A 25432-nucleotide genomic window follows, 5' to 3' on the forward strand; every position below is an offset into this window, starting at 1 on the left:
ACAAGGATCGTCGTCGTCTTTCAGATTGCCAGCTTGGATTCTGTGGGCTTTGGCTTTTTCGAGCCCGAGCTCTCGGCTGCGAGGACGCAATCGGGAAGTCATTGTCCTTCTCCTGACTTTCCTTCTAACCAGCTATTGATAAGATGGACCTCGAGCACCAGCTGCTATCATCCCGGCTTACCGGGATGATTCATGGTGCAGTTCCCCGGCCCCGTGAAGTCAGTCCAGCCACCCGGAACTCGTCCCTGGACCCAAACATCCAGTAGCCCAAGGCGCCTAAGAAACCCGACCTGCGTTCCGGAGTCAGGGATGCCCCTGGTGCCCTCGTGGCTGGGCAGTTCTGAGCCTGGGCGAGCCCGCTCAGGCACGGGCACAGGCACAGGCACAGGCACAGGCAGGGGCGCAGTCTGTGGGCGTGGTGTCCGGAAAGACGGTCAACTACCCATGACCCCAAAATTCGAGGATTCCACAGTGGTCCTCCATTGTGGGCAAGAGATCCCTATCCACATCCGATGTTCCAATTGTTCACTGAACAGGTCACACATTTGGTAGCCAGCCAGACAACCCTTTTTCGGTAGGCAACTGGCCAAAGCGAATGGGCCTGCAGCAAGAAGGGACAGTGCAGTGTTCCGACCCAGCAGTTGAGCTCCTGTCCGCCCCAGTCAGCATCGACTTTTTGCGATGCTGATCTTGACCTCGTTCTGCGGGACCAACACCCAGACTAAAAACTTCGAGACCCTCAGTTCTCATTGCAACAGCGGCAGAAACGACACCAGGCCAAAAGAACTACCTGGGCCCCCCTTCCCCCTTGTCCATGGGCGCGCGAACCGATTATGTAAATGGCGAGCGGTCCACTCCTCTGTGCGCGTTCGAACAAACAAAACCATCGTCACCTCCACGACATCCAACGAAACGTCATTGCCACCACTCTCACTACATCTACGTTGCTCCCTGGGTTCGGCCAGGCAGACCACTCCCCTCCCTCCATCACCCGTCCCTCCAGCGAACCAGACCCGAACGAGTCCGTCACTCGCCTATGATCCGAGCTAGTCGCCCACATTGAACGCCTCACTCACTTTCCCATCACCCTCACCACACGTTTCACTCGGGGTTTTGTTGCAGGCTGAAGGATTTGCACGAGGCAGCAAGTTAGGAGATCAACATCGGCAGGCAAGAACACGACTTTCCAGTAACAAACCCAGCCGGATCTGGAACTAGATCACGTAGCGAACCGCTTTCCCCCTTCAAGTACCTTGATCCCACACAAAACCCGTTAAAAACCACCCATAACCCGATTTTCCCTTTGCACGACTCACTCAGCTCGCCGACCTCCCATAAAACCGGCGTCGAGAAGTGGACTTTGAGCTTGCCCTACTGTTCTTGCCCCTTCGGTCGCTCACCATACCCTCCGAGCCCTTCTCTCCAGAGCGGTGTTGGAAGAGGACCGATTTATGGTTTGAAATGTAGTCGAAACACTTTCGAACCCAAAGGCAATTTTCAAAAGTCGGACTTGTCTGTGTCGCAACGACTGTGTGAGCGGTGGCAGGTCGCGGGGTGAGTAAGGATGAGTCTGCAGCCCAGGTAAGTTTTCAATTCGCCTACTACCACCACCACCTGGTCTCGAGTTTGAGTCCTGAGTGCCCCTCCCTTCCCGCCGGCAAGAGTCAATCGGCCTAACTGAATCTCCTCGATGGCTACAGGCGAGAATATCACATTGTTGTGCTTGGTGCTGGTATGTTCGATCTGTCCAATCTAGAAACCTTTTGCGAGCTCGCGGGGGTTTCCTCGAGTCGCCAAACTCTCAGACTAACGACCTGGTCTCGTGCCCAAAACAGGAGGAGTCGGTAAAAGTTGTCTCACGGCCCAATTCGTGCAAAATGTCTGGATTGAGAGCTATGACCCAACCATCGAGGACTCGTACCGAAAGCAAGTCAATGTCGATGGTCGACAGATCATGCTGGAAATGTAAGGATCTGGGATTCCTTCCTCGAACTTTCTCATTCCACTGCAACGAGGGCAATGGCGCCTCGCGAATGTGCCACAATCTCGTTTGCTGTCTCCATGATTCCCGTGCTAACCAGCTCTTTGAAACCCTCTCCAGCCTCGACACGGCCGGCACCGAACAATTCACAGCAATGCGCGAACTCTACATGAAACAAGGCCAGGGCTTCCTCCTCGTCTTCTCCATCTGCAACATGAACTCGTTCTACGAACTGGCCGAACTACGCGAACAGATCGTCCGCATCAAAGACGACGACGACATCCCTCTCGTCGTGGTGGGGAACAAGTCCGACATGGAAGACGACCGCGTCGTGCCCCGCGCACGGGCGTTCCAACTCGCGCAGTCGTGGGGTCAGAAGCCGTACTACGAGACGAGCGCCAGGCGGAGGACCAACGTCGACGAGGTGTTTCTGAATCTGTGCGCGCAGATCATCCAGAAGGAAGGGGCGCGGAATCTCATGGTCGAGCAGCAGGCCGCCGCGAGGAGGAGGGACAGACCGAACCGGCACGATCGCAGGGGCCGGCGGCAGAGGAATCGGGACAGGTGCGTCATCTTGTGAAAACATTCAGCCCAGTCGATCTTTCCAAAGGAGTCAGTACAACAGAAAGTATCCCATGGACATGCCTGGAAATGGGGATGTTGACACACGTATTTTCCTCGGGATACTATCACCGGCGTTTTTTTCGAGAAGCTAGACAAAAAGAATGGGCCTGGGCTAAAAAGCACGAGGGGAGGAGGAACGGGACAAGAGTTTGAGCTCTAGACTTACCCGACTCAGGTCGAATTGTTGTCGTCTGACGACCACTGTATTCTGTCTCGTTCTTGTCTTGCCATCAACAATTTGCTTGTTCTCGTTTAAAGCGCTGTAGAGTCGTCTAGGTGTTGCTCAATGTTCCCCTGAGCCCTGCATCCACGCGTGCCCTCCATGGCCGACCCAGTTGACTGGGCGGATCCCATTTCGCGCGGAGAGATGGACTGGGACCAACTCAAAACCGCCATCCATCTACATCCTAAAGACGCCAAATTTCGTCTGCTTGTCATCTGCCTTGCCGCCCAGCGCAGCCTTCAACCCCATCGCCAGCATGCTCCTGGTCTGCGCGGGATGGATGACGCCGTCATCCCACAGCCTCGCGCTGGAGAAGCACGCATCACTTTCCCGCTCAATGCGGTCCCTCAGACCCACGTCCACGCTCTTGCCCACCGTCTCCATGACGGCCGTCAACTGGTCGGGGCCCATGACCCCAATCTTCGCGTTGGGCCACATCCACAGGAACCGAGGCGAGTAGGCGCGCCCGCACATGCCGTAGTTCCCTGCGCCGGCGGACGAGCCCACGACAACGGTGAACTTTGGCACGTCGGCGCAGGCGACCGCGGTAACCAGCTTTGCCCCGTTCTTCGCGATGCCGCCCCGCTCGGCGTCCGCGCCTACCATGAACCCAGAAATGTTCTGCAGGAATACCAGCGGGATGTTCCGTTGACAGCACAGTTCGATGAAATGCGCGCCTTTCAAGCTCGACTCGGAGAACAAAATGCCGTTGTTGGCGATGATGCCCACCTGGTAGCCGTGGATCCTGGCGAACCCCGTCAGCAGAGTGGTCCCATAGTCCTTCTTGAACTCGGCGAACTCGCTGCCGTCGACGATGCGGGCGATGATTTCGCGCATGGGGATCTGTTTGCGCAGGTTCGTGCCTACGATCCCAGCGAGCTCAGACGGGTCATACAGAGGTTCGCGGATCTCATTGGGGTTTACCGGAGGTTGCTCTCTGGGGTAGTTGAGATTGGCGATGGAGCGGCGGGCAAGAACGATTGCGTGAGCGTCGTCCACGGCGAGATAGTCGGTGACGCCAGAGACGGAGCTGTGAAGTGAGCCGCCGCCCAGGTCTTCGGCCGAGACGACCTCGCCTGTGGCCGCTTTCACCAGCGGCGGACCTGCCAGGAAGATGGTGCCTTGTTTCTCCACGATGATGGATTCGTCGCACATGGCAGGTACGTATGCGCCGCCGGCTGTGCAAGGGCCCATTACCACCGCGATCTGAGGGATACCCATGCTGCTCATCCTAGCTTGGTTGAAGAATATACGTCCAAAGTGATCCCGATCCGGGAAGACGTTGGCTTGGTTCGGTAGATTCGCGCCACCAGAATCGACCAGGTATATGCACGGTAAATTGTTCTGCTGAGCAATTTCTTGCGCTCTCAGGTGTTTCTTCACGGTCAACGGATAGTATGTCCCGCCCTTGACCGTGGCATCGTTGGCAACGATCATGCATGTCACACCCTCGACGGTGCCAATCCCCGTGATAACGGCCGCGGCGGGGACTTCATCCTCGTAAACCTCGTGAGCGGCGAGGGGTGAGAGTTCCATGAACGGGCTACCAGGGTCGATGAGAGCTGTTATGCGATCTCTTGCGAGCATTTTGCCCCTTTGGATATGCTTTTGGCGCGCCTTCTCTGGTCCCCCTTGGGAGATCTTCTGGTGCAAGGTTGCATATTTATTCATGGCCTCACCCAGCTGCGCTGCATTGTCTTTGAAGTCTTGGCTGGACTTGTCCACTGCAGTTGGAAGGACGGAGATGGCTTGGGCATGCCGTCGGTGAGTGAATGTCGCTGCTGACCTTGTTGTTCTCGGTCTGAAGTGGGACGTGGAGGAGCACTTAGGTTGTTCTCGAAGAGCGTGGTTGAGACTCCTCAAGACCGAGTTCGTCGGAACATATTTGGGAGCCATGATAGATTCTCTGCAGCACCACAGAGAGAGAGAGCCTTGAGCAGTGAGGATTTTGAAGAAGAGGATACCTCGTGCCTGGGGAAGATGTCTTGTCAATGCGACTGCGGTTGGAGATCAGAGTCTCTTTCCCGCAGCCAGACCGTCAATAACCGAGATCTCGGTACGGGCAAGCATTTCTTCTCAAGACGTAGGTTTCGCAATTCCGTCAACAATGGCGGCGATGTGGAGGGACGACGATTCGCGGAATTCGAAAGCCGTCAAAATGATCTGTTTCTGCCAGATGCTGATACCTGAGACTCAAGGACATGGCCTGTACATAGCCTATCGAACATATACTCTGACGTCGCAACCCCCTGTCCAAACGAGTTTGCAAGGTAAGATTTAAGATTACTTTTTCGTCCAAGAGTAAGGCCATCTAGAGGTACCTCGCTCAATGCTCTCACGCCTTGGCATGCTCATACTGGTTTGAGCCGAATGATGCCGAATGGTTTTCGTACAGCCTAGGTAATGAGTGAGGGTGCCGCCATCTGAGGAGGAGTTAGAGTTGATGGCCGTCTCCAACAGACGAATGATACGGCACACCTCCTGCATCCATTTTCAACAGCCGCAATTCATCGTCGAGACTTCAAGACCCGCGGCCCGCCGGCGAAGACCTGATCTCCCAAGAACTCAGACTTCATCAAGCATATAACGCGAGAGAAACCGTCCTTGCTGTAAACCAACTCGTCCGCTGCGCTGTTCCCCGGCAATATGGCTCAGGCGACAGAAGTTGTCTTCTTACCCCTCAAAGAGGGGAACGATCCTCAGGGCCAGAAGTTGAAGGCTACAATTGAAACCATCCTCAAGCAAGGTGGACCATTGCGCATCTATTCTGGTCCACAGGTCGAACATCCTAATGTTCACAATTTGTTCATCGACTGGACTAGCATTGGCCATCATGAGAAGTTCATTGCGTGGGAGTAAGAGGGCTGGACTCAAATGATATAAGCCTCTACTGACGGCGCAACAGCGGATACAAAGCCTTCCTGGACGATGCTGTGACTCAGTGCGAGAAACCACCCAGTCTTTATCATGTCCATTTTGAACCGTTTCCGCCTTCTGCGGCTTTCTCTGAGGTGACTGAGTTTCTCATGGTTTACTTCCCTGCCGACTATTCGGCCGAGGACCAAAAGACGTTTCACGAAGGGATGAAGAAATTTGGGGCTACCGTCAATCGTGATTGGGAAGGATGCAGGGGAACAGCAGGCGGTTGGGTTGCAGAAGAGCTCGAAGACCCTAAGACCTCGGAGAAGGCCAAAGTCTATGTTTACCTCATTGGGTGGGAAAGTGTCGATTCGCACATGAAGTACAGGGATACCCAGTCCTTCAAAGACAATATCCATCTCCTGAGGGGCGGAAAGGATCTGAAGAATTTGGCCATGGTCCATGTTGCAGCCAAAGAGTTCAAGGCGTGAATAGACTTGAAGCCAATGTGGCTGCGGTGTCGCTGTCAGGCCACCTCGAGAGTCAAACAAGACATTGGTCAGTCTTTTATAGGGGTCGATAATACTCACTCACTACGATGGTGGCAGAATCTGAGATAGATATCATTGTGGAAGGGTTGATACAAGCGAGGCAGTCGAAAGGGCTTGGAGCCGAACAATCACGCCAAGCCGGATGCCCAATTTGGGAAATCCTGATGTTGATGCGCCATGAAACTTGAAGTTTTGCAGTTTTTTAAATCTTGAATTTCTGCGCTCCGAGCACCAATCCCCATCTTGTACATCAAGGATAAATTTATGACACAAAAAGCGACTAGCGCACAGATCGCGAGCTCTCGAGACCCAAGCATTCGAGCATGGCGACCGATGTGGTCCTCGAGACGACGATGGTAGGACTCCTGCCAGAATCCTTTGAATTCTTCAGGACTGACTGGACTGCAGGGCGCAATTACTGTTGAGCTCTACAACGATCACGCGCCCAGAACCTGTAAGAACTTCTCCACCTTAGCTCAACGAGGATACTACAACAACGTCATCTTCCATCGCATCATCCCCAACTTCATGATCCAAACAGGGGATCCTACCGGGACCGGCAGGGGTGGCTCAAGCATTTACGGTGACAAGTTTGCCGACGAGATAAGCCCTTCTTTGAAGCATACCGGTGCGGGTGTGCTCAGCATGGCCAACAGCGGGAAAGACACAAACGGGAGTCAATTTTTCATCACACTGGCGCCAACACCGTGGCTGGACGGCAAACATACAATTTTCGGAAGGGTCAAGAGCGGGATGAAGGTTGTGCAGCGGATGGGCCTCGTCAAGACCAATAGTGAAGATAGACCTCTGGAGGAGGTCAAGATCATCAGGGCAAGAGTGGTCGAAGGCACGGAAGTGGGATGACAGTCGACCGAGACACTCTTGCACCGCGCTATCAGATGGTGTTACCCGGATCCAATATCCACGGCCCAATGCGATTCAAACAACAAGATAACCGGAGCTGCTCAGAATGCACGGCTCGTTAAATCGACGGCAAGAAAGGGGTCAGTTGAATTTGTGACAACCTGTCCAGGCCCACAGCCCTTCTCCACGACCGCTGAAGGAACTGCAGGACATTGAGGTCGTTGTTCTATCTACGATCAACATCCTCGAGATGATATCTGGGACCAATCCTGGAATCCTGGACAAGCCACCAGCGCTTTGAGACCTAACTCATCTATAAGTTCTCTATGTGGTGCTTTACACGGCGGCCTGGAGATGTCCAGTGCCACAAAATCAATAGCATGGAGGATGGTTTCGTGGAGATCAGGTGCGTGGAGACCTATGCACCTCCCTGTCGTGCCCCTGAAGGTAGGCCAGGATCTAAGCAGTGGCTGTTGAGGAGCGCTTCGCATCGCACCTCGATTTGTCTCCTATTCAGAAACTGGCTCCTCTTTCCGGCGTCTGCAACTTGTATCGTTTCTCCAGACGCCCATGTGGTGGACCATGCGAACCTGGAGAATTGATCAAGTGAGGAGGGATTCTTGGAGAGCCGACTACTGCAAAGTCTAACGGGGATCCGAATCTTTTTTAAGCAACAACTGGGTTGGTTAGATGGGCGCTTAGACAAAGCTTTTCAGCTTTCGGCCCCAGATATTGCGGCATGCCAGCCTTGCGTTGAACGTTCGTATTGTACAAAGGGCCCCTTTCCAGCTTAGCTTCAGCGTCTATGATCTACAGCCTTGCACGGTCTGCGGTCGTGCTGAAAGACGTTCAATTTGGACCCCGGAATCAGACATCCGCAGCCTGGGATTTTCGGATACTCTATTAGCTAAGGCCGGCTTTCGGCCTCAGGATCCAAGGCCACTACTGATGCTTGTGCAATTCATTTTATGCTCAATGTCAACGTCGGCCTCGTCGACCAAGCTTCTCCATTCTCCAAGATTGCGTCATGTCCCTATGTGTGTATCTAGCGACTCCCAAGGCCATTTGAGAGAGCCTGGCAGGCCCCTTCCGAGGCTGAAAGACCGCTCTCACATATCAGCCCTTTTCGCTCTTACAGAGCGTATCGGAAGACACTTGAGCTGGATCTTCGCACTTGCTCAGAGTCTCCCACAAAGACCGCCGTCTGCGAATGGGCGACTCCAGGAGACGGATGCAACGTGGTACTATCAATCGTAAGCGTATAGACGAGCTCCACTGGCACTTTATTCCCCTTCCCTTCAAACTTTTCATGTGGCGGCTTATATTCCACCACACGAGCGAAGTAGGAGGCCTGAGGGTTAACATGTGAATACCCAGATAGCAACTTGGACTTGCCAGTGAGCGATAATGGCACACTGAATGGAGTAATGTCTCGTACACTGGTGAATTCGTAGAGCAAGGTGCAGCCGGAGGAGCACTCGGATCACCCTGGCATGAGGGAGCCCATCCTTCTCAGTTGAAAACATACAAGTACTTTTGCATGTTCGACTGCTGATAAGGCGGACCATGTTGGTAGAGTTGCAACGACAATTGCCGCTCTTGCCGCGACCGTTCAGGTGTCTGGTGGTCAGCTCGAAGTAACCATAAGCGCGATCTCATTTGCCGGAAGTCGACATCACGAAAGATCGACAAGCTGAGGTCCAGGGTCCGTCCTCCGGATGTGTCCTGTGTGCTACCTCGTAGCCCCCGGAGAGTTCGGAAAATATCATTCGCTTGGCGATGGCATTCCAATCTCTTTCAACGCAACGTGGACATCCAAGTCCAGTGCGGGCACTCTGGAGAAGAAAGGGTCCATGAACGTTCGCAGTCGCGCCGTGCCGATAATTCCGTATCACCGCAAGAGCACAATTGAGAGAGGCGTCTGGGTCGTTCTGGGGAGGGATAGATTTGTTTTCAAGTGTGGGTGAGTGGAGAGCGAAATCAGCTAATGTGGGCAATGAGTGATGGGAGTTGGATGCTGCGCTGTGGTTGGTGTCGAGGTCGCTGCAGCATCTCGGGCTAGCTGGGCGATTGGCGGGCTGCAAGCACTTCCCAGGGCGAGCTTCAGGCCGTCACACCTGGGCGGCAACAGTCTACGGGCCCCCATTCGCCGAGCTGGAACGGCCTAGGGACGCCCAGGAATGCCTAGGGCCGCCGAGACTGGCCTGGCAGCGCAGCCGGACCATCCAGCGCTGATCTTCCCTGCAGCCTCGAATCGGCGCCCATTTCATGCAATTGTTCCTGGCTTGTCACCCTTTTGCGCCAATCACTCTCTCGCCTGCGCTGCTTTTCGTCGTGCTTTTTTCCTCCATCTGCGCCTCTTATTCGCTTGCTGTGCTGTGTGACTGCTTGAGAGAGGGGTCTCGGTCCGCTCCAGATCTCCACTTGGTCTGCATCGAGTCCAGCATGTCTGCCACTTCTGGTCTCACCGCACAACCAATGCAAGCTCTCGTCGAAGCGCTGACTCTTGCTCCGTACCGCTGAGATGCACCACCGTCCACGAGATGGAAGACTCTCCGGGTCTCCAGAGCTCGATAGCTCTGCTCTTCCGGTGCAACTATTGCTGCTCTCAACCCGGTAGCTGCTGTTGTTCCTCTTTTGGGTCAATATCACTGTGAGGAGAGTGAGTAGCGGGGTGTGCAAATCGTCCTCGCACGCGCGGCCGTTGTATCTCGTCACCACCACCACCCTGCTCGGTCCTCACGCTGAACAATGTCTTCTTCCGCATGATCCCAAAGTTCTATATCGCAGCTTTCGCCCCTCCTCGCCCTCCCTCCCTCCCCAACGTCCAAGAGGCTTTGGGTTCCTCTGTCCTTCCATTCCTTCCATTCGCTCCCAGTCGTTCCCTTCGTCTTCTTGAGAGAGCAGGCTTTCTCTTCTTTCCAACCCTTTGCGCGAAAACTGCACATCTCAGAAGGCGGGTCCACTGAGCGGTCTCGAAATCCATGACCACTCTGCGAAAACGCACAGACACCAATAGATTCGACGGCCTGACCGCAGAGGCCTCTTTTCGCTCCGCCTCCGTCCAACACCTATCCCGACGAGTGTCTCTTGAAGAGACCGCTTCTCACCAACTTCCCGGTTCTCCTACACTGCTGGACCAGCCGCCAACTGGGGAAGAGGTACTGACACCAAAGCGAAGATGCCATCACTGCCGTCAGAAGCATTGGCGCATTTGGCAGGAAGAGGGGTTGAGCAGAGCGTGGAGGAACTGGTCAAGAGAGTCAACATCCCGATAAACAGCACAACTCCTCCTGCCCTCGTTGCAGCCATCCAGCATGACCCCTTCAACCAGGCAGGCAAGTACGGCCTCATTTTCGTTTACATCGGAATCATCCTGGTGGTGTCCACAACGATCAAGCGGCTCTACTACTACTGGGGAGACAAGATTCGAACGGCTCTGTACAAAGAAGAAGTCATCAACTCGGCCTCGACGATCAGCCCGCTGCGTGTTTCGCCGTATTCAGGGTATGTCGATTATGAACTGCCCAGCGCCATGAGTGCCCAGACAGAGGGTTCGACAAGGCATTTCTTCCCGTCCTCGGGACCGCTGGTAGCCGAAAAAGGGCCGCAACAAGCAGCTGTTTCGGCCATTGCACCACTCAACAACACAATCGCCTTGTTTCGATGGGTCTTCTACAGACCCATCCCGGCCATCAAGGTTGGCAGATGGACGTTCACGTTCCCGTCCTTGGGAGTTGTCGCGATCATAATCATATGCCTAGTGTCGTCCCTGCTCTACTGTTTCCTACCCACCCCACTCTTCTACGCATCCATGTCATATGGATCACCTCCGCTGGCTGTCCGAGCCGGGATGATGTCCGTCTCGCTGCTGCCATGGGTGGTGTTGTTGGCCAACAAGGCAAACCCTGTGGCTTTCATGACTGGGATCGGAGCGGAACGACTCATTGTGCTTCACCGCTGGACAGCTTATCTGTGTGTCATCTTTGCCATCATCCATGCTGTCCCCTACTGGTATCAATCGGTCACGGACCCAGCCGGGTTTGCAACGTTCAAACTCTATTTCAGCCAACAATACTGGGTCTACACGACAGGCATTGCAGCGATCGCTCCTCTCATCTTCCTCACCCTGCACTCCATTCCCATTCTTCGACACAAAGCATACGAGTTGTTCGTCTTCCTGCATATCCCGGTCGCTTGGGCTTTCATTGGCCTCATGTTCTGGCACTGCCACAATTACTTGACATCATGGGCGTATCTCTACTCGACCGTGGCTCTGATGATGGTATCGCTGCTCACCCGTCTGTTCTTCTTGAACTGGATGAACCCGTTCCGATCATCGTGGCTCATCGGAGAGGAGTCTGCCGTTACCATTCTGCCTGAGAATGCCATCAAGGTCACCATCCCGACGCAGAAGAGGTGGCGTCCGGGTCAATACGCATACTTGAGAATGCCCGGAATTGCCATCTTCGAGAATCACCCCTTTACCATCGCATCACTCTGCAGTGAGGACTTCCCCTCTGAATACGGCGAGCAATACCGAGACATGACCTTGGTCTTTCGACCCTTCTCGGGCTTCACCCGCAAGGTCCGGGATACGTCGATCAAGAAGGGTCCTTACAAGACTTATCGAGCTTTCATCGAAGGGCCCTATGGCGGCATGCAGCGGCAAATGGCCTCCTTTGACCAGGTCATCTTCTTTGCCGGCGGAAGCGGCATTACAGCCATTGCCAGCCAATTGCTCGACCTGATCAAACGCATGCGCGACGGAAAGGCCACCACCTCCAAAGTGCATGTCGTCTGGGCTATGAAGCGGCCTGACATCATGGAGTGGTTCAAGGAAGAGCTTCGGATATGCCGAGAATGTGCCCCACCGGGATCGGTGCAGTGCCACTTCTTCATTACTGCTGCAAAACGATACGAGCCCTTGCCGGACGTCAAGGAACACCGGCTCAGTGGGATCAGGGACAAGGTCGCCGACGTCCTCGACAAAGCCACAGGAGGATCCAAGCGCAACTCGGCCCTGGTGATGATGGAGCAAGAGCCGGACCTCAAGCGCGAATTTGAGGACACCATCACCGCACTCCCACAAGCCTATGTCGCTCCTTCTCGTCACCTTGCGCCACCAGGCAGTGAACAAGCACAACCATACTTCCCACCTCCCCCCGCCGACAAACACATCTCCACCATCTCACAGGCGCAGATCGAAGCTACACGGTCGTTCGACTTTGGATTCCCTCAGACACCGACCAAATTCCAGAAGAATCTCATGCGGTTCGCCTTTCTCCCTACCAACGTCACGTCTCAGAGACGAGATGGTTGGCGGACCGAGTACGGAAGACCCGATATTCCGTACATGCTCAAAGGGCTGAGCAAGGAGTTCGGGCGCAGGACATGTGTATATGTCTGTGGCCCGCCGGAGATGAGGACGGACGTGGCGAACACGGTGGCGCGGTTGCAAAGTGAAGTGTGGAAGGATCCGGGCAAGGACGAGATATTCTTGCACGCGGAGAACTATGCCATTTAATACCCAGGTGTGTCCGGCGAGGAGGGAGTCGACGACGTGCCATGATATTTTGATTTAATTTTGGAGGGCAAGGAGCTTGCCCGCATGCCCCATGCATGAAAGGAAAGCGGAGTATATACCATACACCACACCAGCGTGGCATGGGTTTTCTCAGACCCGGGATCTCACGACGTGAATGAGGAGAAGAACAAGATTCGTTCTCTCGACCGTGTCCTTTGCGACAGTTTCTGAAGTTGGGCTCTGATGGATTTCGGCAGCCGCTGGGGCGCTGGGGTTTCCGAGCTATGAGGCCGGAAGGAGTTACGATACCCCTCTTGTTGGCCCTGGCCGTCCGCATTTAGCTCCTTTGTACAAAATAGAGGCAGAAGCCATGATGACGAGATACCATGGCATGAATGAAAGACGAGTCAAATCTCCGACTCAAGACCGTTTCGATGACAGGCCAACGGGCGTATATTTCTTCTCCATGCCACTATGTGGGACTGGAGTCGTTTGCCTTGTGTTGCCATGGTGGTGAGAGCGCAGGTTGGTAACTATATGAGGTCCTGCGTGATGTCGCCCAATAAGTTCCAGGAGGGGGGTCCTCGGACAATGCTCAGGGCAGCCAAGGGGCAGACGCAAGGTAAAGAAAGGGTCACAGGGAAAAAAGAGCTTGGACGATGGAACCCTGTCCAGAAGGCTTTGGGAAGAAGAGTCTTGCAATTTTTCGGAAAGAGAGCGAAAGAAATCCCCTTTGATGCGTCTGCAATTTGATCGGTAGCTTTTTTATGCAACCAGGCAAGGGTTGGTGCCCCCCAGAGCATGCCCTGGATATTGTTCACTGCTTCCTACGACACAGGGATTTTTGACTTGCATAGAGTTGGTACTGGATGCAGTGAATCTCTGCCGTTATCACAGATACGTTCTTGACACGCTAGTAAATTGAATTCCGCGTTCTCTCCACCACCAGCCACTCCCAAGGCCTAAAAATGCAGTGCATAATAGAAATGAGTGCATCCCTCAGGATTCAAGTAAGATTCTGACGGGAAGAAGTCTGTTCGCATGGGCTAAAGGTGCAGTGAGCCGCGTTCTTGCAGTCCAATGGGGAATGTCAAACCAAGGCTGCCGTGGGCTGTGCGTGGCATCTGTCGGGCGCTCACACACAAAAAAGGACTAAAAGTGCCGTGCAGTCTGCGCTGTTAGGCAAGATGTCGCGGCGCTTTGTCGGTTCTTTGGTTTTAAGCCCAGCGACGACTGGAAAATGGCGTTGGCGTCGCTCGCTGATCTGGCCTTGAGGGGAATCATCGAGCGTGCTCCAGAATCACGTTCATCCATTCCAAAAGTTGCAGGGCAAGACAATTTCAATCCGACCTCCTCCTTGATTTGCGTGATGACTTGTACACACGTATGTACGAGATGGTTTGCCTCCGCCAACAAGGTGGATATCACGATCTCAGCGTTGCGCGTTTCTTAGGACAGCCTCTAAACAGCGAGTGCCCCGCGCATGCCTTCCAAGCTGATACTTGGCTCTGGCACAGCCTGGAACAAGTAAACTTCGCACTGCATTTTTAGTCTACTCGAGTGCATCGAGGAGAGGTCTTCAGCTGTTGACTACTGGTCCGAGTTGCCTTTGTCCCCGCGAGGCGGGGTCGCACTGCACTTTTATTTCTCTGGGGAGAGCAGTAGAGGCGGGCGTTCTAACCGAGGCACTGGTCAAAGGAGCAGCATGCAGCATGTCCCGTCGAGGAGTCGGCCAGACTAAAAATGCAGTGCAGCCCTTCTGCGGCTCAAGCCACATGATTCGTGCCCAAGTTACTCGTGCTCGTCCACCCCCCAACTACGAGGCACTAGTAGGCAGGCACCACCTGCAGACGGGCCAAGGCTGAAAGGGGTTGTCTGGAGTCTGGAGTCTGGACGTCATTGCTCAGAGGGACTAAAAGTGCAGTGCAAGTATGGGATTCCCTGATAGCCTCGTCTTTCTCTCTTATCTAGACTAAAAATGTAATTAGTGCGGCGGAGGACCTCGTTGCTCAGAGTGACTAAAAGTGCAGTGTCGTTGCAAGGTTAACAACCTTTGTCGCCGCAGCCTTGTTGTCTCTCATACTCGTAGAGACTAAAAGTGCAGTGTCGTCGAAACTCCACGAGTTTTGGGCGCCTAGCTTCGGCGCTCCTCGCTACAAACTGCTTGTTCTCTGCCCGTCGAGACCAAAAATGCAGTGCTGTCAACTCAGTCCTCCCGCCGTCTTCATGCGAGTATGCGCCCGAGGTCTCAGAGAGACTAAAAATGCAGTGTTGGGCCTCGGAGGCTTAGAGATTACAGTAAGGCTACGATATCACAGCTTCTGCTTTCTGTTGCCTTTTTCCCGTCTCTTCGCCGAGACTAAAAATGCAGTGTTGTCGCCTGCCAGACCTGCTACGGTTCTAGAGGGACTAAAATTGTAGTGTCACCTCACCCAGCCCTCAGGAGCATGTAATACGCCTTGCAAAACCAGTATTTGCGAGAGAGCACGAGGGGTTTGTCCTTCGCTCTCTCATTCGTCGCTCGCGGTCCCGCCCATCTTCTGGTAGGGACTAAAAATGCAGTGCATTATGCACTGCCACGGTGGCATCATGGCATCTGCCTTGCAGGTATGGCATAAACTACACACCAAAGCATGCCCACTCACAAACAAACCTCCCAAATGCCCAGCCGCCCAATACTCTCACCGGCGTTGCGCACAACACATAACCTCCTCTGCCTGTCCTTCTGCTTGTCGCTCACGCCGTCATACTGCACCGAGTCTTCTTGCCACCCCTCAATCACCCGCTGGCCCCAAATGCTGCCCACAGCCGTGCCCCGACCTTCAGCCAGATTGTACCCACCACTCGTGACAAACCCGAGAAGGTCGTGCGGGTCGGGGCAAGGCACGTGTTTGTCCCACTCTGTCGGTTCGCTGAATGGGTTGATCATGAGGGCAGCAAGGTCTTCCATCCCGCCAGAGGCCTGATCCAGAGGTTTGGGCAACGTCTCGCCGTTCTCTGCTTGAGCGACCGCCTTCTTCTCCTTTCCTCTCTCCTTCCCCCTTGCCTTGCCTTTGTTGTTCTGCTTTGGAGGTGGCGGCTGCTCCTTGGGGATCTCCCCATCCCCTCTCCCAAACGCACTGTCCGGTCCAAAATTCTTCACGATCTCTTCCGGGGCATTCTTGGGGAGCACATTGATCTTGGCGAGCGATTCACGTGGATAGCTGGCTTGGTGACGCGGGGCGGAGAATTTGTTGGTCTTGATCTTCGGGAGGCGTGAATGGCTGGTTTGTGTGGGAACGTCGAAATGGTGGTCGAGAGCAAGCCAGCGGGAGCGGAGGTCGCGCACAGTGGTAGTGGACGACGTTGACGTCCCCGTGAGACTGGTTGAGGGTGGACGTTGCCCAGGCGGCGGTCCATCAGAGTTCCAGCTTTGCGGCTGGGTCTGCTGAGACCTGTCTGTCCCGGATGCCACTGGTTCAGTAGGACAAGGCAGTGCTCCTGGTTTCGGTGACGACGGGAGGCGATAGATTCGTGCTGCTGGAGACGGGGTTCCTTTGTCGACCAAAGTGATGCGGACTGTGACCAGAACAGGAACTGACGGGAGAGTGATATTTGACGGCTGTTTCAACAAGGATATGCTCTGCCCCGGCAGCAGTTGGGTATATTTGACTTCTTTTACAAGTTCCGGTACGATTTCCGGCTCTCCTTCACTCTCAGGACTGGATGTATTGCGTCGACGGGCCGGATCTTTCTGCTCCGCTTCTCGGGCTGCTTGAGCTTTGGCTGCTTTTCGCTGTCGCTGTGTAAGCAGTGGGACCGCCTTCTTCTGCGTAGGGGTGGTTTTGTCCAAGTCTGGGTCGGGCGGTTCGATGAGAGCTGGATCTTTGGTGGTTTCGAACAAAACCTCCCAATCACAAGACCAGCCTCTCCCAATCTCCCCACGCCTTCCTAGCCCCAGATCCAAAGTGTCCCAGGCGATTCTGTGTTTGGGAGGTCGCCTGATCCATGAATCGAACCTCTTTTCGCTCTCAGTGCGCTCCCAGGCTTGTCCTGCCCCAGTCCCGGGAAAATCTCCCGGGAACCACGGTACTTTTTGCTCAAACGATAGCTGCTGTTTCTGGCGCAGACCCCCAAAACGCGGAGTACCACCGGATGACAAAGGATAGTACATCAATGAGCGCCACACGGGATCGACGCATGTCCATGGAAGGAGCACAGTCCAAGTCCCCTGGGCGTTTTTGGAAGCACTGTTCTCCGCTCTCGACGCAAAAAGGATCACCGGGATCTGGGGATCTTTGTCGGCGACTGGCGGTACATGGCCCGGTGCCGCGAGTGCTCTTCGTCGATTGATCGCTTTTTGTGATGGCAGGGTGTTGCTGATCCGCCAGCGTGCCTTGTGCGAGAGTAGCGCGGAGGAGGTCGGCCTTTTGTCGGGCGGCCAGGAGACGAGGATCTCATCCAGGAGACTCAGTTCGGAGGTGCTGGGAATCTTGGTCCGCTTGGGCGGGTGGTTGAGCCTCGGATCGACCGTTTCAAATGCAAGCAGAGCGTTCTGCGGCAGGATACTGGGGTTGTTGAGTCCAGCGAGGGACGTCCACAACGATGACATCGAATCGGCAGCTTCAACGGGCGTGGGAAAAGGACGGATCACGCCCAGTAAAGCTTCCGTCGAACCTGGACCTTGTACCTCGATACTTCCGATCTCAAACCGCAAATCCTCAATCAGAACCTGCGGTTTCTGCATCTTGGCAACTTTCAACAACTCCTGCCAGCACTGATAGAATGCAGATGGATGGACTTGGATCAGGATTTGGTGACTAAGCTTGGTCTTCCGTTTTGCTGTCGGCGTTTTGGTCTTCGAAGGTACAGACGGAGCTCTTTCGCCCTCCTCGCCCTCCATCTGGTCTTTGCCCGCAGGAATTCGAGACACGTCGCCCATGTCAACTTCCATCTTGTCTGCGTCCTGACCGTCCTGGCGATTCGCCGTCTCGTCCTGCGTGCGCTTGAACCAGACCACCATAACCGGTGCAATAGGACGCTTTTCGTTGTCCCGTTCAGAGACCCATCCACGGGCAAATCGGGTACCAGCCTTCCACTTCTTATGCATGGCCGGCGAGAGCCCTTGTGGGCTGAAAGAAAGGGCCTTCAGCAGGCTATCAAGCGCCGTCTCTGTCCCCAGGCAAGAAACCGTAGACATATAGCTGGTATCCCAGGCTATGCATCCCTGGTTCCCCGCTGCTCGGTGACTCGGTCTGTAACTCTTTTCCGTAGGGCTCAATGGGATGGACATCCTCCACAGGGGCTCCGTGGGTCGAGTCATGTGTGCGCGTTTCGTGTGCCAAAGGTGCGTCGGCAGCCACGTCTTGTTGACTTGCCTTCTCTTGTATTTCGTGGTCGCTTTCGCGGGCTCGGCCAGTTTGTTCTTCTTCAACCGTGGCACACGCGCAGTCAGGACATGGTTTTCAGGATCAGGTTGCTGAGCATTGGCCTTGGCCTCTTTCTTCCTCTGGCGCACCGTCTTGTGGTTCTGGTTGAACCTCTTGAGCGCTTTGGCTGTCTCCAGCCGCAGTCTCAGTTTCCGCGAAGGAGTTCGCGTCCGTTTCGTGACCGTAGGTGTGTTGTCGTCTTTCATCTATAGTCCTCCTGGTCAGCCACTGTCAGTACGCTAGCATCTCGTGCGCGAGTCAAATGGGGGACTGACCTCCCGCTCTGCCCTCCGCCGCAGCCTTCGCGGCACCTTTTTGGCATTATGACTGGCTGTTCTCCGTCTCATATGCCTCGGAACTTGTTGGAACGCTCGCGAGGACAATTGCTTCTTTGCCCTGCGCATGCTCTTCTCCAGAGCCCCGATCTCGAACTCTCGGGCCTTGATGAACGAAGCCACATTGAGTTCCCCGCCAGCAGAGACGACTGCCTCAGGGCGTTGGACGGGAATGGCTCGAGCATCATGATTTTTCTGTCGCTTGCGCGCAGCCGAGGAAAGGCCTGGCTGGTCAAAGGCGACCTTGCGCTTTTGCCCGGCTTTCTGTGCTGGCGGAGCCATTGGGCGTTGGACGGGAGGCTCACCAAGTCGCGGCGCGTTCTCAGGTTCGAAATTGGGGAAATCGAGGATTTTATTTTGCGGGCGATTAAAGCGGCAATACCGTATTGGTACTTAATTTTCCCCACACGCTCCCGAAGTACGAGGTACATATAGGTATATACAATTTACAGTGACTGAACCTCGGTCAGGTATGTATCTAATGTCAACATGGGTGGTAGAGTGACAACTGCGTCTTCCTCTGAAACCTCCTGTAGGTGTCCATCGTTCCCTCCTCGGTGGGGTGAGTTGACAGGATAGGGTTTCTTATTTGCTGATGCGCCCGTCGAGTCTATCACGGGCCGCACCGAAGTCCTGATTGATTCTCTTTGATATTTGTCCAAGGCCTGTTGCCAGCTGCTTCTTAACCCCTCTTCAAGAGGCTCGTACCAGAAGAAGTAGCGCATTGTCGACTCCACAGCGTCCCAGGATCTTGCTTCTGGGAACTGTTCAAAGAAGCTTCGGCCAAGCGGGATTGCTTGATCAGCAAGTGGAAGCTCCAAGCCCCAAGATCTTATGACAATCATCATAATCCAAACCAAGCAGGCTCTCTCTTCCGGACCCTCCGCCTGCGTGAAGGGGAGTGACCGAGTTAACTCTTGCCTCGAGCCTCGGTAGGCCGCAACCCGGGAAATCGAGCCGTTTGGATTATGCATGTCGAAGCCGAACATAATCACCGCCAGTATCAAGTTCTTCTCCAAGCTATGCTCGGTGCAAGCAGACGATTGGAGACAGGCACATACTTCGAAAAGGTCCGGATAATCCTGGCCGTCTGAAACTGGGTCTTCCTCCATTGGACGTGGAAGCTTGGCGATCTTGGATTGAAGAAATGTGCTTACTCTGGAGAGAATCCGGATAGTGTCCAGGCCGAAGCTGCCCTGCCGAGCGATTGCCGCGAACCCCTGGGGCAGTGTAGCGAGCATTGAAAGAAGATCCTCTTTGAATGGAGGATGAGGATATGTTCTCCGATTCTTGCGTTTTGTGAAAGGGAAGATGGTCCTGGCACCGGTCTCGAGCATCCAGAAGTAGTCAAACTGAACGAGAAAGGCTTTGACCAGTCCACGTAGCCCTAAGTTGTCAAGTCCCCCCTTCAATGCAACGATAAGTGCCAGTCCTTTACGATTGGCGATTCTGTCTTCCCTGTACAAAACATCGAGGCACGCCAAAGCCAGCACAGTCATGAGGACGCCATCGTCTGGAGGGCCGCGGAGATCGGCAAGTTGATCACACAAAACTGACACAGCCTTTCTCCGATGAAATGTGACTTCCGCGGATGCTTTGCCTGTGGGTGCCCGAGACTTTTCCAGATAGGCCTGGGACAATGCCACGGCGCAATGGTAAGCACTTTCATGTGACAGGATTAAAGGGTACATCCACACCATCAATGGATTGGCCATCTTGACTGTCAAAAACAATGGCTGCATGAGGGGCGAGATTGCCTGAGTGTAATAGTCGAGGGCCTGAGTGACGCAAGGTGTTTCTTGGCCTGGCAAGGATCTGAATGGGTCCGCCCGTGTACCGCTGAAGCTGACTTCTAATGGAGAGGGTGCTCGAGACCATCGGCAAATCGGCGATGCGTCAGATTCGAGGGAGGTTTGTGTCCTCTTGCGCCTGGAATTGGGTTGTGAGTCCTGCTCCTCCCCGTTCTTGGCTTGATGTGGTAATGCATAGCGAGGCTGAGCCTGTTGGCGGATGGCGGCGCGGTATTTGCTGGAGATATGCGACTTGACCAACCTTCGGTGCGAGGCGCTGTGGTCTGGATTGTCGTAATTGAGGAAGGTGAATGCATTGGCAACCTTATGTCTGGCAGCAGGCATAATGAAGCATCGCGTATCATGCTGGTGAATGTGAAGGTATCGACCGCGGTCATCGATTTACAGACTAATACTGTAAGATATCGGCGGTGGGGGTTGGGGAGCCACCATTCATGGACGTCCTTTTGCGAGGCCGAATACCGCTTGCCCGAAGGCTGTGACAGTTTTCGCTGAAGAGTTGACGGGATGCCGATGCCACGGATCAATTGGCATCGCGCAGAGGACGTCTGGGTTCCGATCGCCAGCTATTCTCTCACCTCACACCGATTGCTGCTTGACTAAGCAACGCTATTTTTGCTGTGGTTCGTTTAATGTTCTGCATACAGGTATTCGTGGTGCCTCGGATGGTACAAGATCCAATGTGCTGTGGCGGCCAAGGGGCTCGCAAGGTGATACTCCTTATCGAACTGGGCCGCGAAGATATTGAGGGGCGGGGGATGGCGGTACAGGAAGGATCTCAGTATACTGGGTCCAGCTGAAGGGGGATAGGGGAGTTACAGATCAATCGGAGCAAATGGCCTGGGTGAGAAGACACTTCAGCACGTCTGATGGAGTTTCACGAGCCAAGAAGATTTGACCTCGTGATAGCCTTTTGGGGCTTAGCGCAGACCAAGCTCACTAAGACCTTAGAAAGTGGAGCTCGTGGGCACTGGGAAGCCACTAAAACGGAAGGAGCGTGGGGGCATCTCGTTCAACGACCGACATTGGGACTCGAGTGCTATTACAAAATGATTCCCGGATCTCGATACTGAAGGATCATGCCCTGTACTGGCTACAAGTACGTGCGAATCTGCCCACGAATGCGAGCATACTCCTCGAGAGGGTACGGAAAAAGGGGGTTCCAAGCTCTGGCCTCCCTACCCAAGTATCTACCCCCCAAACTATTCGACACATGCGCACTTTGCGAAGGGGCTGGTCCGCATCTGAATGGCCTCCGCCGCCTGTGGCAAATGGCAATAGACCCAGCGTCGCGGCCAGAGGATGAATTTCCACGTGGACGTCGTCCAGAGGGTTGCATTTACTGATAGATGATCAAGCAACCAAATCCCCAGCAGCAATGTCTACAGGGCCTCTCTCAACCTCCCTGGTTATTAATGGCCTTCCTCTTTCGGCTATGACATCAACCGGCCTTCCTCTCTATAGTCATTTTCTGGCGGTGAATGCCTCTCGCCAGTATGAAGCTGTACCGATAGCTACTCGGTCCATTGCGTGTAGTCTTGGTCACTATATCTTGGGGCCAGAAAGGGGGGTTGTGCACCGTACCTGGATCTCCTCTTCTTTGTACAAACTCCTTCGGAGGGATCCTCAAACCATTTAACGAGCGTGTGAGCGACGAACATTTGTCGGATACCCGTGATAGCAGCTGACCAACAGAGTGGCCGTACGTGCTCGTACAAGGATACATGGTCCCGCTTCTAGGGCATGGGGCCAGTTTCGAGGAGGAATATTAAACTCGTCGGATTCCACAGGGGGATCTTTCGCGGGGGCTTAATAACGCCCGTTGGGTCTTTCTGGCTTGAATCCTTCGTCGAGGCTCCCTCCCTTGAACCCCCTGAGCCTTGCAAGCCTCCGGTGATCCTTCCAATCCCGATCCCCGGGTCCAAAACCGCGTGCACAGTCATTCTGTTATACCAACGGAAAATGACCGTCGGCGTAGGCCACGCACCGGTGCCTGTGTCCTCGTCCTTGGGTGCTTGAAGGGGTGGGAATCCTGCGGCGTCCCAATCACACGCGCAGGGGCGTCTTTGTCATTGTCGGCATCCCCGCCTTTGGGCATGCCAAGCTTCTTACAAAGAAAGCCCGTGCAGGTTGTTAGTTCAGCCGTTGATGCGCCCTTGGAATCGGCAAAACAGCCTGAATCGCCCAGAAGAATGGAAAGGGTGCCTGGACTCCTTTCCCTCGCGCGATATAGAGAATACCCCCCCTCCCGCCGGCGCAGCAATCCCAGCTACCCAAAGCGCCTTTGTCTTTTCACACTTTCTCTACGGTTGAGTGAAGGAGAAACTTTGCGCACGGCCGTTGCCCTTTTCAGCAGCGCACGCAGACTCAGCGATTGGCCAACCACCGCGATCAAGGCCGCAGGGAAACGCAACCACCAGACGAAAGAGACGGGGAATACGGCACAGTTACGGAGGAACTCAAAAGCCATTTCCACCCTCCATATCCAATCCGCCCCTCGGCATCAGACACCAATCAGACTCTTGACTCAGCTTTATGTAAACCCAAGAGAGCTCCCAGACCTTCCCGGATTGGCTTATCTGACCGCCCTTGCGTTTATCTGCCTGCAGTCGGCAATCCAGACCACAGGCACCCATAGCGTACACTAATAATCGGAACTGCTGCGGTGGCATTTGCAACATAAAGGTGGAGGTCGACCCTCACCTCCTCTGCGACTGCATCAGCCCGACCAAAAATAATCAAGGACCCCCAGAGAAGTACCATCATTGAACGCAACGGACAGCTTTCGACGACAATGGACTACTTCGCCGTCGCGGCAGCTCACCGTGGCTCGTACTTCGACTCGCTCGTGGATGCGGATTCATCCAACTCGAGCTCTCCAGACGTAGGTCTCGCAAAAACTCCTTTCGCGGCCCCTCCTTTGAGCCATCTGCGACGCGGAGGGGAGATGTTGACCAATATTTGTTGAACATGCAGAATACCATGGGCGACATGTTTCGATACGGCAGCATCGGGTCCGGGATGTTTCCCACCAGCCACGGCTGGGGACCACCGGCTGATCTCGACACGCTCGACGCCTTCACCGACTTTAAGCCGCAGACCGCCCGACACGACAGCGCCCAGCCGTCCACGGACTCCGAGCAGACGGTGGTCCCGCCCTCGAAAATGGTGAGGGAGTTCCTCGCCGATGAGGCCCGCGTGAGGGTGGTCGCTAACGAGCAGGGCCAGCGTCGACGGGCGCAGAACCGCGCCTCGCAGCGGGCCTTCCGCGAGCGCAAGGAGAAGCACGTCAAGGGCCTGGAGTACCAGCTCGAGACCCTCAACGAGAAGCACCAGGACCTGCTGTGCTCGTACAACAAGCAGAGCGACAGCATCGTCCGGCTGAACCGCAAGATCGCCCAGCTGCAGGCCGACCTCGAAGCGCTCCGGTTCCCCGCTTCGATGGCGGAACCGCCCACCTCCCACCCGCATCCCCAGCACCAGCACCAGCACCATCATCACCGTCACAAATGGAACAACGGCGGCCCAAAGGCGATGCCGGACAAATTCGATGCTTTCCCAAACGCCGCCAGTCTTGGACCCGTTCTCTACGACGGCTACGAGCTAGGGCCGGACGGAACAATTGTCAACGCCGTCGAATCCCACAACGCAGCGGTCAAGACAAAGCGAAGGTTACCAGACTTTGAGGACCTGCTGCGCATGCCATGATTGTTTTGGATGCCTGGCATCCTTTCTGCCAGTTTCTGTTTTCAGCGAAAATTGAGGGATCGACTTCACCAAACCCCAGGGATGAACCAAAGCAGCGAAAGGCGTCAGATACCAAACCATGGCGGGCAACAGTGACTTGTATCTATATCTATCTTGATCTACTTCATTCTGACGCGCAGTCTAGTGCACACGTTAAAGTAGATTTGAGTAGATCCCCTGACTTCTCCTTTTTTGTTCTGGATTGCATAAATACGAGTTCGGGACAGAGCTCTTCCCGATCCTATATCTAGATATGCATCGGACCGTCGGTCATGCATCCAGTGCGTCGATAGGTCCAGGCACTTTATCTGCAGGGCGATGTCATAGTTTAGCGAGCACAGCTGCGGCTCCCGAGACCTAGAAGGTGGATGCCCGTGTTAGCTCAGAGGACTGTCCAAGCGATAAAGAACATGCTCGCCACTCCTCGCCGAGGCCGTGAGTGTAAGGACGTAAGGCTAGTGAAGCTGAGCCGCCGGAGAGTTACCGGCTTCTCGCATCGGGGGAGAAGAGTTCTGAAAATGGGCCAATCGCGAACTGCAGTCTGGATACGAGTAAAGGATTGGGAAGCTTACCGTTACGTCCCGGCCAGGTTCCTTCTCTGCGTAAACGACCTTGCCGTGGTCGATGATCATGGCATACCGCGCGCATCGCTCGCCGAGATTCCAGCCGATGGATTTCGAGAATTTGGTTTCCGGGTCGGAAAGGAACAGCTTGCACGCAGGAATGGTTAGCGATGGGTATCTCTGGACATGAAACGAAGTCATCACGTCCAATATCGGTTTCGAGCACGGACTGGAGTCCCGCCTTATCCGACAAGAACTCCCATGCGAGCATATCGAATGGAGACAGAACTCACAATCTCATCTTTAATTCCATTCGCCTTTCCCCAGGCGCTCATAACCCAAGCATCGTTAAAGGCCAAAACAGCCACTATATCCACCTTCTTCCCCTTGATATCCTGTAGCGCGTCAATGTAACCGGGGAGGTGCCTCACGCTGCACCCGGGAGTAAAAGCGCCGGGCACGGCGAAGAGGACAACCTTTTTATCCGCCCATTCTTTCGACGCATTGTAGTTTTGTGGGATGCCACAACTGGTGATGGCCGCGCTTTCGGGGGTGTAGGGAACGTAGCTGCGGATAACGACAAAAGCGTCAGGATGCAACGTGATAGAGCTTCCCGGAGGAAATGGGAGGAGCACAGCGCGGCGACTCACGAGAAGACAACATCTGGAGGAAATTGGTCCCCTTCTTTGAGCCCGGCCATTGTGGATCGTGTTTTGAGGTTCCAATGTCTCGAATGAGTACAGCCTGATACCAAGAGCCTAGAAAAAGTCGATTCAACGTCGAAAGAGAGCTGATTTGTGTACTTGGGGATCGTTATGGCGGAAGGGTGCAGTAATTGCTGACTGCGAGCAGCCCCTCATTGACAAAACCACTTTGGAAGACCGCGGCAAAACCGACGTCGCTGCCCCGCGCGATGGTGCGATGGTCGCAGCCAGGAGT

The 25432-nt window shown here is 54.6% G+C and overlaps 9 protein-coding genes across 12 annotated transcripts; 5 read left to right on the forward strand and 4 right to left on the reverse strand.

The window, feature by feature from the left end:
- The first annotated feature begins 887 nt into the window (after positions 1-887).
- PV07_07322 (uncharacterized protein) lies at positions 888-2868 on the forward strand. Its single transcript, XM_016394390.1, has 4 exons — positions 888-1581; positions 1701-1732; positions 1836-1965; positions 2102-2868. Exons 1-4 carry the CDS (start codon positions 1565-1567, stop codon positions 2559-2561), a joined length of 639 nt encoding a protein of 212 aa, XP_016247809.1. The 5' UTR covers positions 888-1564; the 3' UTR covers positions 2562-2868.
- On the reverse strand, positions 1873-4919 carry PV07_07323. 2 transcript variants are annotated; one of them, XM_016394392.1, is made up of 2 exons: positions 2772-4919; positions 1873-2554 (listed from the first exon to the last, which is right to left on the reverse strand). In XM_016394392.1, exon 1 carries the CDS (start codon positions 4722-4724, stop codon positions 3006-3008), a length of 1719 nt encoding a protein of 572 aa, XP_016247811.1. In that variant the 5' UTR covers positions 4725-4919; the 3' UTR covers positions 1873-2554; positions 2772-3005. The 2 variants fall into 2 exon arrangements, with proteins under 2 accessions (XP_016247811.1, XP_016247810.1); XM_016394391.1 differs by having other exon boundaries at positions 1873-2581.
- A 307-nt stretch (positions 4920-5226) lies between these two features.
- Positions 5227-6409, forward strand: PV07_07324 (uncharacterized protein). The gene is made up of 2 exons (XM_016394393.1): positions 5227-5683; positions 5734-6409. The coding sequence occupies exons 1-2, from the start codon at positions 5475-5477 to the stop codon at positions 6176-6178; spliced, it is 654 nt and encodes a 217-aa protein (XP_016247812.1). The 5' UTR covers positions 5227-5474; the 3' UTR covers positions 6179-6409.
- Positions 6410-6451: 42 nt separating this feature from the next.
- Positions 6452-8497, forward strand: PV07_07325 (peptidyl-prolyl cis-trans isomerase-like 1). The gene is made up of 2 exons (XM_016394394.1): positions 6452-6594; positions 6647-8497. Exons 1-2 carry the CDS (start codon positions 6562-6564, stop codon positions 7100-7102), a joined length of 489 nt encoding a protein of 162 aa, XP_016247813.1. The 5' UTR covers positions 6452-6561; the 3' UTR covers positions 7103-8497.
- Positions 8498-9602: 1105 nt separating this feature from the next.
- PV07_07326 (uncharacterized protein) lies at positions 9603-13409 on the forward strand. The gene has a single exon (XM_016394395.1). It carries the CDS (start codon positions 10284-10286, stop codon positions 12627-12629), a length of 2346 nt encoding a protein of 781 aa, XP_016247814.1. The 5' UTR covers positions 9603-10283; the 3' UTR covers positions 12630-13409.
- A 1642-nt stretch (positions 13410-15051) lies between these two features.
- PV07_07327 lies at positions 15052-18679 on the reverse strand. Of its 2 annotated transcripts, none has more exons than XM_016394396.1 (2): positions 18313-18679; positions 15052-18243 (listed from the first exon to the last, which is right to left on the reverse strand). In XM_016394396.1, the coding sequence occupies exons 1-2, from the start codon at positions 18652-18654 to the stop codon at positions 15271-15273; spliced, it is 3315 nt and encodes a 1104-aa protein (XP_016247815.1). In that variant the 5' UTR covers positions 18655-18679; the 3' UTR covers positions 15052-15270. The 2 variants fall into 2 exon arrangements, with proteins under 2 accessions (XP_016247815.1, XP_016247816.1); XM_016394397.1 differs by having other exon boundaries at positions 15052-18254.
- A 55-nt stretch (positions 18680-18734) lies between these two features.
- Positions 18735-21015, reverse strand: PV07_07328 (uncharacterized protein). Its single transcript, XM_016394398.1, has one exon. The coding sequence runs from the start codon at positions 20505-20507 to the stop codon at positions 18819-18821; it is 1689 nt and encodes a 562-aa protein (XP_016247817.1). The 5' UTR covers positions 20508-21015; the 3' UTR covers positions 18735-18818.
- Positions 21016-22440: 1425 nt separating this feature from the next.
- PV07_07329 lies at positions 22441-24073 on the forward strand. Of its 2 annotated transcripts, XM_016394400.1 has the most exons (3): positions 22441-23067; positions 23160-23351; positions 23412-24073. In XM_016394400.1, the coding sequence occupies exons 1-3, from the start codon at positions 22978-22980 to the stop codon at positions 23889-23891; spliced, it is 762 nt and encodes a 253-aa protein (XP_016247819.1). In that variant the 5' UTR covers positions 22441-22977; the 3' UTR covers positions 23892-24073. The 2 variants fall into 2 exon arrangements, with proteins under 2 accessions (XP_016247819.1, XP_016247818.1); XM_016394399.1 differs by having other exon boundaries at positions 23160-24073.
- Positions 23846-25386, reverse strand: PV07_07330 (uncharacterized protein). Its single transcript, XM_016394401.1, has 4 exons — positions 25144-25386; positions 24787-25060; positions 24503-24640; positions 23846-24287 (listed from the first exon to the last, which is right to left on the reverse strand). Exons 1-4 carry the CDS (start codon positions 25191-25193, stop codon positions 24252-24254), a joined length of 498 nt encoding a protein of 165 aa, XP_016247820.1. The 5' UTR covers positions 25194-25386; the 3' UTR covers positions 23846-24251.
- Between the last annotated feature and the right edge of the window lie 46 nt (positions 25387-25432).

The sequence above is a fragment of the Cladophialophora immunda genome, assembly GCF_000835495.1.
Source record: "Cladophialophora immunda strain CBS 83496 unplaced genomic scaffold supercont1.4, whole genome shotgun sequence".
Taxonomy (NCBI): Eukaryota; Fungi; Ascomycota; class Eurotiomycetes; order Chaetothyriales; family Herpotrichiellaceae; genus Cladophialophora; species Cladophialophora immunda.

Bases quoted from the DNA above. Each gene is read 5' to 3' on its own strand.
- PV07_07322 (XM_016394390.1), top strand. The intron at 1,733-1,835 runs GTATGTTCGATC...TGCCCAAAACAG, and splicing joins CATTGTTGTGCTTGGTGCTG to GAGGAGTCGGTAAAAGTTGT. The intron at 1,966-2,101 runs GTAAGGATCTGG...AACCCTCTCCAG, and splicing joins CGACAGATCATGCTGGAAAT to CCTCGACACGGCCGGCACCG.
- PV07_07323 (XM_016394392.1), bottom strand. From the start codon at position 4,724: ATGGCTCCCAAATATGTTCCGACGAACTCGGTCTTGAGGAGTCTCAAC.
- PV07_07324 (XM_016394393.1), top strand. From the start codon at position 5,475: ATGGCTCAGGCGACAGAAGTTGTCTTCTTACCCCTCAAAGAGGGGAAC. The intron at 5,684-5,733 runs GTAAGAGGGCTG...ACGGCGCAACAG, and splicing joins GAGAAGTTCATTGCGTGGGA to CGGATACAAAGCCTTCCTGG.
- PV07_07325 (XM_016394394.1), top strand. From the start codon at position 6,562: ATGGCGACCGATGTGGTCCTCGAGACGACGATG. The intron at 6,595-6,646 runs GTAGGACTCCTG...ACTGGACTGCAG, and splicing joins TGGTCCTCGAGACGACGATG to GGCGCAATTACTGTTGAGCT.
- PV07_07326 (XM_016394395.1), top strand. From the start codon at position 10,284: ATGCCATCACTGCCGTCAGAAGCATTGGCGCATTTGGCAGGAAGAGGG.
- PV07_07327 (XM_016394396.1), bottom strand. From the start codon at position 18,654: ATGGCTCCGCCAGCACAGAAAGCCGGGCAAAAGCGCAAGGTCGCCTTT. The intron at 18,244-18,312 runs GTCAGTCCCCCA...GGAGGACTATAG, and splicing joins GGCGGAGGGCAGAGCGGGAG to ATGAAAGACGACAACACACC.
- PV07_07328 (XM_016394398.1), bottom strand. From the start codon at position 20,507: ATGCCTGCTGCCAGACATAAGGTTGCCAATGCATTCACCTTCCTCAAT.
- PV07_07329 (XM_016394399.1), top strand. From the start codon at position 22,978: ATGGACTACTTCGCCGTCGCGGCAGCTCACCGTGGCTCGTACTTCGAC. The intron at 23,068-23,159 runs GTAGGTCTCGCA...TTGAACATGCAG, and splicing joins CCAACTCGAGCTCTCCAGAC to AATACCATGGGCGACATGTT.
- PV07_07330 (XM_016394401.1), bottom strand. From the start codon at position 25,193: ATGGCCGGGCTCAAAGAAGGGGACCAATTTCCTCCAGATGTTGTCTTC. The intron at 25,061-25,143 runs GTGAGTCGCCGC...CGTTATCCGCAG, and splicing joins CCTCCAGATGTTGTCTTCTC to CTACGTTCCCTACACCCCCG. The intron at 24,288-24,502 runs GTAAGCTTCCCA...TCCACCTTCTAG, and splicing joins AACCTGGCCGGGACGTAACG to GTCTCGGGAGCCGCAGCTGT.